This window comes from Mustela erminea, chromosome 6, assembly GCF_009829155.1.
Source record: "Mustela erminea isolate mMusErm1 chromosome 6, mMusErm1.Pri, whole genome shotgun sequence".
In the NCBI taxonomy this organism is placed as follows: domain Eukaryota; kingdom Metazoa; phylum Chordata; class Mammalia; order Carnivora; family Mustelidae; genus Mustela; species Mustela erminea.
In genome coordinates this window covers 84045100-84058547 of record NC_045619.1, presented here as the reverse complement: position 1 = coordinate 84058547, position 13448 = coordinate 84045100, and the positions used below count along the sequence as shown (strand labels likewise).

The 13448-nt window shown below is 37.5% G+C and overlaps 1 protein-coding gene across 1 annotated transcript in view; it reads right to left on the bottom strand.

The window, feature by feature from the left end:
- The window catches only part of C6H12orf54 (chromosome 6 C12orf54 homolog), a 48950-nt gene extending 38014 nt beyond the window's left edge, over positions 1-10936 (bottom strand). Inside the window, exons 1-4 of the mRNA XM_032348035.1 lie at positions 10901-10936; positions 10228-10340; positions 4550-4580; positions 4033-4071 (exon numbers count right to left, since the gene is read on the bottom strand). Of these exons, the coding sequence (XP_032203926.1) occupies positions 4033-4071; positions 4550-4580; positions 10228-10283 (126 nt within the window). The 5' untranslated portion in view covers positions 10284-10340; positions 10901-10936. The remainder of the gene's footprint in view (positions 1-4032; positions 4072-4549; positions 4581-10227; positions 10341-10900) is intronic.
- Positions 10937-13448: the final 2512 nt, after the last annotated feature.

Genomic DNA, 13448 nt, shown 5'->3' with positions numbered 1-13448 from the left:
CTTCTCCACTGACAGAGCATTCAAATGTAAAGTGAAGTCTGGCATTTTCATGTTTGAGAATTTGCCACCTTATTATTTTTGTATAGCTGGGAAACCAAGGACATTTTGTGAAAATGGAAAGGACATCAGTTTTTATATAATGAAAAGAAGCTACTCTCAAATTCATTAAATTTAAATCTGTTTCAAAATCCAGGCTGAATAATGTAGATTCTCAGACTTACTGCTTATGGCATTGCTTTAGTTAGACAACTGAAAGCAACAAATTTACATTGGTGACTTAAAGGACCTTTTTTTAAATTTTCAACTCATAGTTGTCAGATTCTAAAACACACTCGTAATTGGACTCAACAATTTAATTTATTATCAAACATTTGATTTAATGAAGAAGGCTGTTTTTGGCTGGATATCTTTAATTAAAAATCAAAAGCTTCTGCACAGCAAAGGAAACAGTCAACAAAACAGGCAACCCACGGAATGGGAGAAGATATTTGCAAATGACAGTACAGACAAAAGGTTGATATCCAGGATCTATAAAGAACTTCTCAAACTCAACACACACAAAACAGATAATCATATCAAAAAATGGGCAGAAGATATGAGCAGACACTTCTCCAATGAAGACATACAAATGGCTATCAGACACATGAAAAAAATGTTCATCATCACTACCCATCAGGGAGATTCAAATTAAAACCACATTGAGATACCACCTTACACCAGTTAGAATGGCCAAAATTAGCAAGACAGGAAACAACATGTGTTGGAGAGGATGTGGAGAAAGGGGAACCCTCTTATACTGTTGGTGGGAATGTAAGATGGTGCAGCCACGTTGGAGAACAGTGTGGAGATTCCTCAAGAAATTAAAAATAGAGCTTCCCTCTGACCCTGCCATTGCATTCCTGAGTATTTACCCCAAAGATACAGATGTAGTGAAAAGAAGGGCCATCTGTACCCCAATGTTTATAGCAGCAATGGCCACGGTCGCCAAAGTGTGGAAAGAACCAAGATGCCCTTAGCAGATGAATGGATAAGGAAGATGTGGTCCATATACACTATGGAGTATTATGCCTCCATCAGAAAGGATGAATACTCAACTTCTGTAGCAACATGGCCAGGACTGGAAGTGATTATGCTGAGTGAAATAAGTCAAGCAGAGAGAGTCAATTATCATATGGTTTCACTTATTTGTGGAGCATAACAAATAGCATGGAGGACAAGGGAGATGGAGAGGAGAAGGGAGTTGAGGAAATTGGAAGGGGAGTTGAACCATGAGAGACTATGGACTCTGAAAAACAATCTGAGGGTTTTGAAGGGGTAGGGGGTGGGAGGTTGGGGGAACCAGGTGGTGGGTATTGGAGAGGAAACGGATTGCATAGAGCACTGGGTGTGGTGCAAAAACAATGAATTCTGTTACACTGAAAATAAATTAAAATAAATAAATTAATTAAAAATTAAATAAATTTAAATGATTTAATCTCATGTCACTGAAGTGAGATTCAGTTATTTTTTTTCTAACCACAAAAATGGCAATTATTCTTCACATCCAAAGTACAGAATCATATTCTTTTGCTTCTCAACACTTTAGAAGTCTTCAATGAAAAGCAGGTTTGAGTCTCTCAAATCTAATAAATTTGAAGAATAGGAAAGCTCCAGGCATAGTTTTCTACTTGTTAGCCATTATTCTCAGTTAAACTACTGTCAATCAATTTGGGAATGTCTAGGACATTTCAAAACATTAAAAATTTTTTATTAGCAACCTCTGATACCATGGAATGAATCTGGTATTTGTACTCCTCCAGAATCTTTGTTAAAATACTTTAAAGAAATTCACAACAGAGAAATGCCTTAGTAATAAAACAATTTCCTATTATAAATAATTCAAAGCAGAATGCTGTCCAAAATATTGAAGTTATGTTGAAAATGTATCTGAATGACAGTCCAATTTTGATGTCTTTCAGTGTCTTGATATAGACCTGCCAGCCATAGCCAATGGGAGGAAGAAAACTATCCTCCTCTGTGCTAATGACAAAAATCCCAATCACCTTCCAGATAAGACCTTTAGAAACAATGGGGCCACTTAACATGTTACTCTGTGAAACTCACTAGTAATTATATGAAAATTAATCATTTTTAATGGACTTAATTTTGCACTTAAATAGATAAAACTAAACACCTATACTCTTCAGGTTGAGTCATTTATTTTTTGAGAGGTTTATTTTTAAGCAAATTCATTTTTGGAGGGGCCAAATGTTTCAGAAAATTATTTTTATGAAATGGGACTTAAGGGTCACAGTGAAGTATTTGTTACACAATTTGAGTAGCTCTAAAGGTAAAATAACTTTCTTTTGGATAAGAAATGGAATTAAGATCTTTAATTTTCATAACAAAATTGTAATGTTGTCTTCTTCTCATCCAAGACTTAAAATATATGTATTTCTCAAGTGGGTATGAATTTCTTGTTAGTGGAAGAGATTTATTATTTTTACTATTTATTTATTTATTTATTTATTTATTTATATTGTGTTATGTTAGTCACCATACAGCTCATCATTAGTTTTTTGATGTAGTGTTCCATGATTTATAGTTCTTATTAAAAGGCTGGCAGAGAGGATAAGGGACAAGATGGCGGGGAAGTAAGAGGAGGCGCCTTTTCAAAGGCAAAGGGAACAAAAGCGAAAATAAACTTTTGGGAATTCATCAAAATCAAAAGCTTCTGCACAGCAAAGGAAACCATCAAAAAAACAAAGAGGCAACCCACGGAATGGGAGAAGATATTTGCAAATGGCAGTACAGACAAAAGGTGGATATCCAGGATCTATAATGAACTCCTCAAACTCAACACACACAAAACAGACAATCATATCAAAAAATGGGCAGAAGATATGAACAGAGACTTCTCCAATGAAGACATACAAATGGCTATCAGACACATGAAAAAATGTTCATCATCACTAGCCATCAGGGAGATTCAAATTAAAACCACATTGAGATATCACCTTACACCAGTTAGAATGGCCAAAATTAACAACACAGGAAACAACATGTGTTGGAGAGGATGTGGAGAAAGGGGAGCCCTCTTCCACTGTTGATGGGAATGCAGGTTGGTGCAGCCTCTTTGGAGAACAGTGTGGAGATTCCTCAAGAAATTAAAAATAGAGCTTCCCTATGACCCTGCCATTGCACTCCTGGGTATTTACCCCAAAGATACAGATGTAGTGAGAAGAAGGGCCATCTGTACCCCAATGTTTATAGCAGCAATGGCCACGGTCGCCAAACTGTCAAAAGAACCAAGATGCCCTTCAACAGACGAATGGATAAGGAAGATGTGGTCCATATACACTATGGAGTATTATGCCTCCATCAGAAAGGATGAATACCCAACTTTTGTAGCAACATGGATGGGACTGGAAGAGATTATGCTGAGTGAAATCAGTCAAGCAGAGAGAGTCAATTATCATATGGTTTCACTTATTTGTGGAGCATAACAAATAGCATGGAGGACATGGGGAGTTAGAGAGGAGAAGGGAGTTTGGGGAAATTGGAAGGGGAGGTGAACCATGAGAGACTATGGACTCTGAAAAACAATCTGAGGGGTTTGAAATGGCAGGGGTTGGGAGGTTGGGGGAACCAGGTGGTAGGTATTATAGAGGGCACGGATTGCATGGAGCACTGGGTGTGATGAAAAAATAATGAATACTGTTATGCTGAAAAGAAATAAATTTAATTAAAAAAATAATAAAATAAAATAAAATTAAAAAACATAAAAAAAAAGTCTCGTGGAGAAAACATATTTGAGAGGGATTATCTAAATGGACAGATGAATATCTAGAAAGTGCCAACGTGCACAAAGATGAGTTTCTAAGGATTTGGGACTGGGTGAATAATAGAACAAGACAGGGGAGAGCATAGGAATCCTTAACTATCAATCAGCAATTACTCAAGGGGAAAGGAAGAAGTTTGCTCCTTTCTTAAGTCCTCTCTCCTTTCTCCCATTTCTCACCATGCTGTCAAAGATGACCCCTTCATACTCACTTGGTCCCACAGGGCTTCAGTGATTATTAGCTGTATTTCCTGTTGAAATAAGAGACACATTTTGGGATCATTACTCTAACTCTCCCAGAATTTGAATAGATACATCATGAAACTGATGCAATATAGGATATTTTTTTTGAATGGAGATGGACACTTCAAGTCACCCTATTTTTCAGACAGTCCAAAGTCTTCTTTAGCCCTACTGAGTCCTTTTTAGGCTGTATCTCTTGTCATCTTTTGACCTAGCTGGTGGGTGACAGAGATGCATATTTTACCCTTATGAATACCCACATAGGCTGCCTTCCCCTGGAGTTATCTAGTATAGTAGTAGCATTGAAAATATTACCTAGTCTTGGTAGACTGTGATCCACCAGTTGTAGTTCAGATCCCTGAACTACAGTGCCCAAGTCCTCCAAGATATGGTCCTTAATAGGCAGCTTTCTGCCTTCTGAGTGCAGTCCCTGGTTTCCTCAGAAACCAGGAGCCCCAAAGCAAACTATTTGGAATTCTTACCCACCTTTGGTCTCATTGTGTCATCAGCGGATTTTCTGGAAGGAAAGAATGACATAAATCTGATGAGGCACTGGGTAGGCGATGTCAGCAAGATGGCAGAAAAGGAGATTCCAAGTCCTCATACCCCCCACACAAACATTAATTTTGATAACCATCATGGATGGGAATACCTGTGTGGCAAACCAGGAGTCCAGTGAAAAGATTCCAGCACCTCACTGGAGCAAAATATCCATAAATAGATGCATTGAAGAAGGTAAGAAAAACAGCTTCACTTTACTTATGTCACCCCTCCCCAAGGGCAGTGTAACTCAGTGCCAGGAGAGATCATCTCAGCCTGTGATTTTTCCCAGGGGGAAAGTGAAAGTGGAATGAGCACCCTGTTTCCCCAGCCTTGTGAGACATTGCCCAAGAAGCCAACTTCTGTTTCAACCCACCCAGGTCACTGAGGTGATCAGCATAGCTAAATATTTTGGGGGATATGGGGAAAAAGAGAGGGAGTGGGCATTCACAGAAGCCACCATGTGGATCTCAAAAACCAGCTACAGATCCTACTAGGTGGTTTGTGGACTCTACCAAGAGACCCATCCATGAACACTATGGGACTCCTTACCTGCACGTACCCCTAACCCCTCAACTGGGTGACAAATGCCCCTAACGCTCTGTATATATCCTGAAGTGATGCATACAAGCTTCTGCAGATGGCAGGTGCAAGCATCTGCACAGTGTGTAGATATCTGCAGCTAGCTCAATTATGTAAGAACGAGAGAAGGCATATAATTTTAAATGCTCCAGGGCACCATCTTGGAGAAAATAAACAGGAGGCTCTCAGTACCCAGACTGACTTTAAGGGATCAAGAGAAGACACAAAATCCTAAATGCTCCTGAAGAGGGAACAAGAACATAGGGGTGAGTACCTCCATAAAAAAGGCCTGAGAAGCCCCCCACATTTTTAGCTGGGCTGATTGGAGAAGGTCTTTCACTCTCAAAGCTAGTCAGTAAAGATTAACAGTGGGGACCACTTCTTCAAATGCAAAGATAACGATGGAAGAATTCAGGGACCATGAAGAATCAAGGAAATAAATTTCCAGTGGTGGGCCCCAAAGAAATGGAAATCTAGGAATTGCCTGGAAAATGATTCAAAATAATCATATTAAGGAAGCTCAGTGAGCTACAAGAAGGCACAGACAACTAGTGGAAATCAGGAAAGCAATACATAAACAAAAAGTTTAAGAAAGAGATGATAAGCATAAAAAAAGAATCCAGCAATTTCTGGAGCTGAAGAATACAGTGGCTTCACTAAAGAATTCAATAAAGAGCTTCAACAGCAGACTCAAGCATAAGAGAGAATCGTTGAGTTTGAAGACAGATAATTTGAAATTTAAATTTAAACAGAGGAACAAAAAGAAAAAAACAATTCAAAAGAGTGAAGAAAACCAATTCAAAAGAGTGAAAAAAACCAATTCAAAAGAGTGAAGAAGTAACTTATGCGACACCATCAAATGACACAATATAGACATTTTGAGACCCTCAGAAGAAACAAGGAAAGAGAAAAAGACAGAGAACTTATATAATAAAATAATGCCAGAAAAATTCCTAAATCCAAGAAACGAAATAAACATCCTGATTCAAGATGCTCAAAAATTTCAAAGAGGCTGAAATTGAGAGGTCTTCACTGAGACATTATATTCGAATTGTCTAAAGGCAAAGGCAAAGAGAACTTGGAAAGCAGCAAGGAAAAATGAAATGCTACATACAAGGCTACTTCCAAAAGACAATAAGCTGCCTTCTCAGCAGACACCTTGCATGCCAGGAGGGAGTAGGATGAAGTAGCCAAAGTATTAAAAGAAAAAATCTGCTAACAAAGAATATTTTACCTGGCAAAATTATCCTTCAGAAATGAATGAAAGGTAGACTTTCCCAGACAGATAAAAGCTAAGCAAGTTCATCACCACTAGACTTGGTGTACAATACATGCTAAAGGGATTTCATCAAGTTGAAATCAAAGAATGTGAAATAGCAGAATGAAAATATAGAAGTGTAACTTTCCTGGGAAAAAGTAAGTATATAGTCTAAATCAGAATATTTCAGTACTGTAATGGTGGTGCTTCAGTCATTTTTAATGCCAGTATAAAAGTTAAAACCCAATAGTACTAAAAGTAACTGTAGCTACAATAATTTTTAATGGATACACATTACAAAAAGATGTATATATTGAGGCATCTGGCTGGCTCAGTTGGTAGAACATGTGACTCTTGGTCTTGGGCATCATAATCGCTGATTTCAAGCTATATTACAAAGGTATAGTTATCAAACTGTCATATAAACAGAAACATAAACCAGTGTAATATAGTAGAGAGACCAGAAATTAATACACATATGTACAATAAACTAATCTTTGACTAGGGAACTAAGGATACAAAATGGAAAATAGATGTTTTTTTTTTTTTTCAAAAAAACTGTGTTGAGGAAACAGGATATCCACATGCAAAAGAATGAAATTGAACTTTTATAACATGCATAAAAATCAAACCAGCATTGATTAAAGACTTAAGACCTCAAATTGTAAAACCCCTAGAAGAAAACAAAGGGCAAAGCTCCTTGACATTATTTTTAGCAATGTTTTTTTGGATATAGCACCATAATTCCAGGCAACAAAAACAAAAATAAACAAGTGGGACTATATCAAACTAATAACTTTCTGCACAACAACAACAACAACAAAAAATCAAGAAAGTGAAAAGACAACCTCTGAAATGAGAGAAAATACTTGCAAACCATATATTTGATAAGGGGCTAATATCCAAAATATGTAAGGAACTCATATAACTCAATATCAAAAAAGCATGTAACCCATTTGAAAAATGGGCAAAGGACCTGAATAGACATTGTTTCAAAGAAGACATACAAATAGCCAACAAGCACATGAAAAGTGCTCAACTTCATTAACCATCAGGGAAATGCAAATCAAAACCATAATGAGAATGGTCATACATGTTAGAATTATTATCAAAAAGACAAATAACAAGTGTTGGTAAGGTTGTAGAGAAAATGGAACACTTGAGATGGGCACTTGTTGATCACTTAGATCAACAGTTGTTGAGGGGAATGTAAATTAGTACAGCCGCAATGGGAAACATTATGGAGGTTCCTCAAAAAATTAAACAGAGCCGCCATATGAGCTAGCAATTCCACTCAATATTTATCCAAAGAAAATGAAAACACTAACTTGAAAAGATATATGCACTTCCATGTTCACTGTAGCATTATTTACAGTAGTCAAGATACGGAAACAACCTAAGTGTCCATCAAGGGATGAATGGGTAATAAAAACGTGATCTATATTGATATAGATATCTATAACTATATAACTCTATACAATGGAATATTATTCAGTCAAAAAAGAAGGAAATATGGCATTTGTGACATGGGTAGAACTTGAGGACATTATGATACATGAAATAAGTCAGAAAAAGACAGATACCAACTAATGAATCATTGAATAGTACATCAAAAACTAATGATGCACTATATGTTGCCAAATTGAACTTAATTAAAAAAAAAAGACATATCATATGATCTCATTAATCTGTGAAGTCTCTCCCACCCACAAAAAAACCCCCAAAACTGAATTCATAGAAATAGAGAACAAATTGGTGACTACCAGAGTGGGGGAAGATGGTGGGTGAAATGGGTTAAGGAGCCAAAAGGTACAAAGCTCCAGTTATAAAATAAGTTGTGGGGATATAATGTACAGCATAGTGACTATGGTTAATAATACTGGTACTGCATATTTGAAAGTTACTGAGAGAGTAGATCTTAAAATTTCTCATCACAAGGAAAAACTTAACTCTGTGTAGTGACATACTAATTAGACATATTGTGGCATTTGTTTCAGAGTATATAAAATATCAAATCATTTTGTTGTACACATGAAACCAATATAATGTTATGTTGATTATATCTCAATTTTGAAAAAACATATCAAGTGTTGGTGAAGATATAGACAAAGGGGAACCTTGGTATACTGTTGGTGGGAATGTAAATTGGTACAGAAATTATGGTTAACAGTATTAAAAATTTTTAAAAGGAATTACCATGTGAGCCAGTAGTTCCACTATTGGGTATATATACATGAGAACTGAAATTATTATACTTTAATGGATACCTATACTCCTGTGTTCATTGCAGCATTATTTATAGTAGCTAAGATATGGAAACAACATATTGTTTATGATAGATGAGTGATTTAAAAATGTAGCATATACATACAATCAAATATTATTTTGCCTTGAAAAACAAGGAAATTCTGTCATTTATGACAACACTGGTGGACCTGGAGGACATTATGCTAAGGGAAATAAGCCAGACTGAGAAAGGCAAGTTTTATGTGATCTATATTATACGTGGAATCTAAAATTGTTAAACTCATAGAAACAGTGGGTAGATGGTTGTTATCTGGGGCCTGGGTGAGAGGGAAATGAAGAAATGTTGGTTAAAGGGTACAAAGTTTCATAATGCAAGATGAGTGAATTCCGGAGATCACTAATGTTTGGCATATTTCCTATAGATAACAATACTGTACTGTATATTTGAGGGTAGTTTGGGATTGGATTGTATGAAAGCCTTTGCAACTGTAAAGTTCGTTTTAAATATTACTTAATTACTATTACTAATTATATATTATATATTATACTATTTACTATACTGCTATGTATTACATATTATTACTAATAATATATTAATAAATATTAACATTATAATCACATAATTATATAATTATAATATTATGTTAATATTAATATAATAACTATTATATAATAGTTATCACTATTTTTCAGTGTCTTGCTTACTGCCACTGACAAAACATCTATTTGTCAGCAGAGAAATCAGGCCTCTGTTGTTTATGTGCTTTCTTCATATATTTCTCTTTGACTCCATTATCTATTCATTATTTTCCCCTTATAGTCCTGCATCTGTCTGCAAGAGACTTCATACTCTTAGAACAGGTTTCCATCTTCCTGCAAGTTTCAGGCTGCTCAGTTTCTCACTGGCTCTCAAGACTTGAGGTCTATTTAACTATTCTGAGCAATTTAATCAAAGATAGGCAGCTTAGAAACCTTGAAGACACTTTGATTCTCTTCCTGAACTCCTACAAACTCTTATCTTGAAACATCTGCATACCTCAAAAGCTCAAGCCAAGTCCTAATTCCTTTCTGGAGCTTTCTTGAGCTATAAGCTCACTGCAAGCCTCCTTCCTTTCAACTTTATGGATAACATTGCCTGGCTGTCATACTCAATTTCATGGGGGTAGATTCTGGCCCTCCTCTCCACCCTAGTCCAAGGGAAGCATAGTTTTGGAAGGCTGGCCTTGATTTACACTATAGAGGAGGTAAGGACTTCCAGCAAAAGTTTATCCTGAGATAAATAAATATCTGTAGGTTGTATACCCACCTAACTCCTACAGGTATTTCAGATTGATGCCCACCCTCCAAAGTGAAAAAACAAAGATCTAATATTCCTTCCATTGAGGAGGTGGGGAAGAGGGAGGACACACAAAAGTTCCCACCCTCCTCTATCAGGAAATAGGTTCAGCCAGAAGGGTGATGGGAGAGAGGTGACCCTAGTTTGTGTCCCATACAGCATATATAAAGACTTCTGAAGTTCATCATTAGCTCCATTTACCTATTCTGCTGCGTAGAGGTCCTTTGTTCTTGATCTTGGGAGATATGCTGTGCCATTTGTCCTTGAACAGAAACCAGAAACTCTGGAGCTGAAGATGGAAATCGCTCTAGGCCCTGGGAAGGCACAAATGATAGGGGGAAGAAGACAGGTTTATAGTGAGAAGAGAAGTGTTTATTTACTAGAGAATACCAGGACAGAGGTCTCCATAGTTCCTTAAGCATCTGTGTTTTGAATTGGTCAATGTGTGTGTGTGTGTGTGTGTGTGTGTGTGTGTGTGTGTGTGTGTGTAAAGAAAGATAAGAATTCCAATGAGAAAGTAGGCGAAGAAAGAGAAACAATGTAAAAAATAATAGCTGAAAAAAAAAATAGCTGGCTGAGATTGGGGCTCCCCCACAGTCAGAATCTTCATGGTCAGCTAAGAGTAGCACTATAGGTTAGAAGTCTATCAGCTCTAGCCTTCAAGTGCTTTGAGGGAAACCTCATAGTTGAGTGTCAAAAAGACAGGGGGCTGAGAGGCTAAAACTGACCTAGACAAGAGTTAAACCTTCCTCTGAAAATTTGCCTCCCAGCTTCGCCCTCCCATCCTTCCCCAGCTCCAAACCCAAGTCAGAACTAGGCCAGTTATGCCCAGAAAGTTACCCAGCTGGGCTTCCCAAGTTGTAATTCACCCCACCCTTTTTCCCCTAGAATTTCTCCTCTTTGAGCCCCATCTCACAACAACCCCATCTCATCTGCTCTCATCTACCTTGCTCTTATCAACTCTCTGTGACTTCAGCTGTGACATCATAGATCTGAGACAGTGGGCTCTCCCCTCCCACCCTCAGCCCAGGCTCCATTTAGTCCAAATGATGATAAAATAATGAGATAATATTAGGAAATTTGAGTTTTGTAAGATTTTTGTGCTGCTTCATTGCCTTCCACTCATTGTATTAAACATCCAGTGCTTCTGAGAGACGGTAGGAATGGGCTGAGAGGAATCCACCTTTAACTTTGAATTTCAAAACAAGGTCTGAAAAATTTGGCTTTCAGTTTCCTTTTTTTTTTTTTTTAAAGATTTTATTTATTTATTTGACAGAGAGAGATCACAAGTAGGAAGAGGAGCAGGCAGAGAGAGAGGGGGAAGCAGGATTCTTGCTGAACAGAGAGTCCAATGTGGGGCTCGATCCCAGGACCCTGGGATCATGACCTGAGCCAAAGGCAGAGGCTTTAACCCACTGAGCCATCCAGGCACACCTGGCTTTCAGTTTCTTAAAAAAAACAAACAAACAAACAAACAAAAAAACTTTTTAAAATTTCAGTATACTTATATACAGTATTATATTAGTTTCAGGTGTACTATATAGTGATTCAGCAATTCTGTACATTACTCAGTGCTCATCCAGGTAAGTGTACTCTTAAACTTCTTCATCTATTTCAACCTTTCCCCTCCACTTCCCCTCAGACAACTACTAGTTTGTTCTCTATGTTTAAGACATTTTTTTGCCTCTTTTTTCTTTGTTCATTTGTTTTATTTCTTGAATTTCACATATGAGTGAAATCATATGGTGTTTGTCCTTGTCTGACTTACTTCACTTAGCATAATACCATCTGGATGCATCCATGTTGTTATTAATGGCAAGATTTCATTCTTTTTATTGCTAAGTAATATTCCATTGTTTATACATACACCACCTCTTCTTTATCCATTCTTCTATTGATGGACACTTAGGTTGCTTCCATATCTTGGCTATTATAAATAACGCTGCAATAAACATGTGGATACATGTATCACTAAGTTACTGTTTTCATTTTGGAATCCTTGTATACCTTGTGCCCTCAGGCAGCTCCACTGGGAGGCAACAGCTGGAAGCTTGTGCTTGGTTTTTCCTGGATTTTGCCACATTATGTTTTTCCCTTTGCTGATTTTTATATTTATCCTAACCTTGTAATAAACTGTAACCATAATTAGGACAGCTTCCAAGTCCTGTGAGTCTTTCTGGTAAGTCATCAAGCCTGAGGGTACTCTTGGGATTCCCAGCATAATGTCCCAAATCTCAGCAGCTTAAAACGGAAAGGTTTGTTTTTTGTTCACATTACATGTCCTTTCTTGGTGTGGAGGGGCTTATGAGAAAGGCTATGCTCTGTATCATCATCACTTGGGTCATCAGGCTAAGGGAGTTTCTTCTTCATGCTTTAGCAATTTCTAGGAATACAAAAACATGATGAATCATGCCCGTTTTAAAAAACGCTTTCCTTAAACTGACACATAACTTCCACTCATACTTCATTGGCCCAGATAAGACATATAGGCACTCTTAGCTTTGAGCTAGGTAGCTTAGAGCAGTTCTCTCCCATCACGGGGTCAGACACAGAACTGGAGTATCAGTGAATAGCATTGCTAATTACCTCAGCATCTATAAGCTCTGAAAGTCCTAGCTTGAGACATCTTCCATTTAGAACAGGATCTATTATGCAGAGAGAAAAATTACAAGTATAAGGAAACTGGAGAAGTACAGTTTCATAACATTCAAGGGACTACAGAAATCAAAGAAGATTGGAGGGGTTTGGGATGGGAGGTTGGGTGAGCCTGGTGGTGGGTATTATGGAGGGCATGTATTGCATGGAGCACTGGGTGTGGCGCATAAACACTGAATTCTGGTACACTGAAAAGAAATTTAAAAAAATTTAAAAAATAAATAAATGAAAATTAAAAGAAAATCAAAGAAGAAAGAGGCAGTTCAGATTTGTCAAGAATAAGATTTTGGTGCCTAAACAATGTGCAGCTCCTGAAGAGGAGGATAGATGGAAGCCAGCGTACAGGGAAAGTGGAGTTTAAGAAAAGAATTGATGAATAGGAAGTAATGTCAGTATACCTGGACATGCTGTTGAAAAGCACAGCAGTAAAAATAAGAGAAAAGATTTGATAAGTTCTACTAAATTGCTCAATATCTGTGTTTGAAAACCTAAGTAAAAGATTTACATGTTTTGGTGAAGAAAAAAGTACGTGTCTGTTCATCCATGCTGAAACATTTCAGTCTACTTTCTAAACTGAGAAGAGAGGTATCACCAGGTATGGGTTTTCTAAAGAAAAAGCAATGAGGGGGTGCCTGGGTGGCTCAGTGGGTTAAAGCCTCTGCCTTCAACTCAGGCCGTGATCCTGGGGTCCTGGGATTGAGCCCCGCATTGGGCTCTCTGCTCGGCAGGGAGCCTACTTCCTCTTCTCTCTCTGCCTGCTTCTCTGC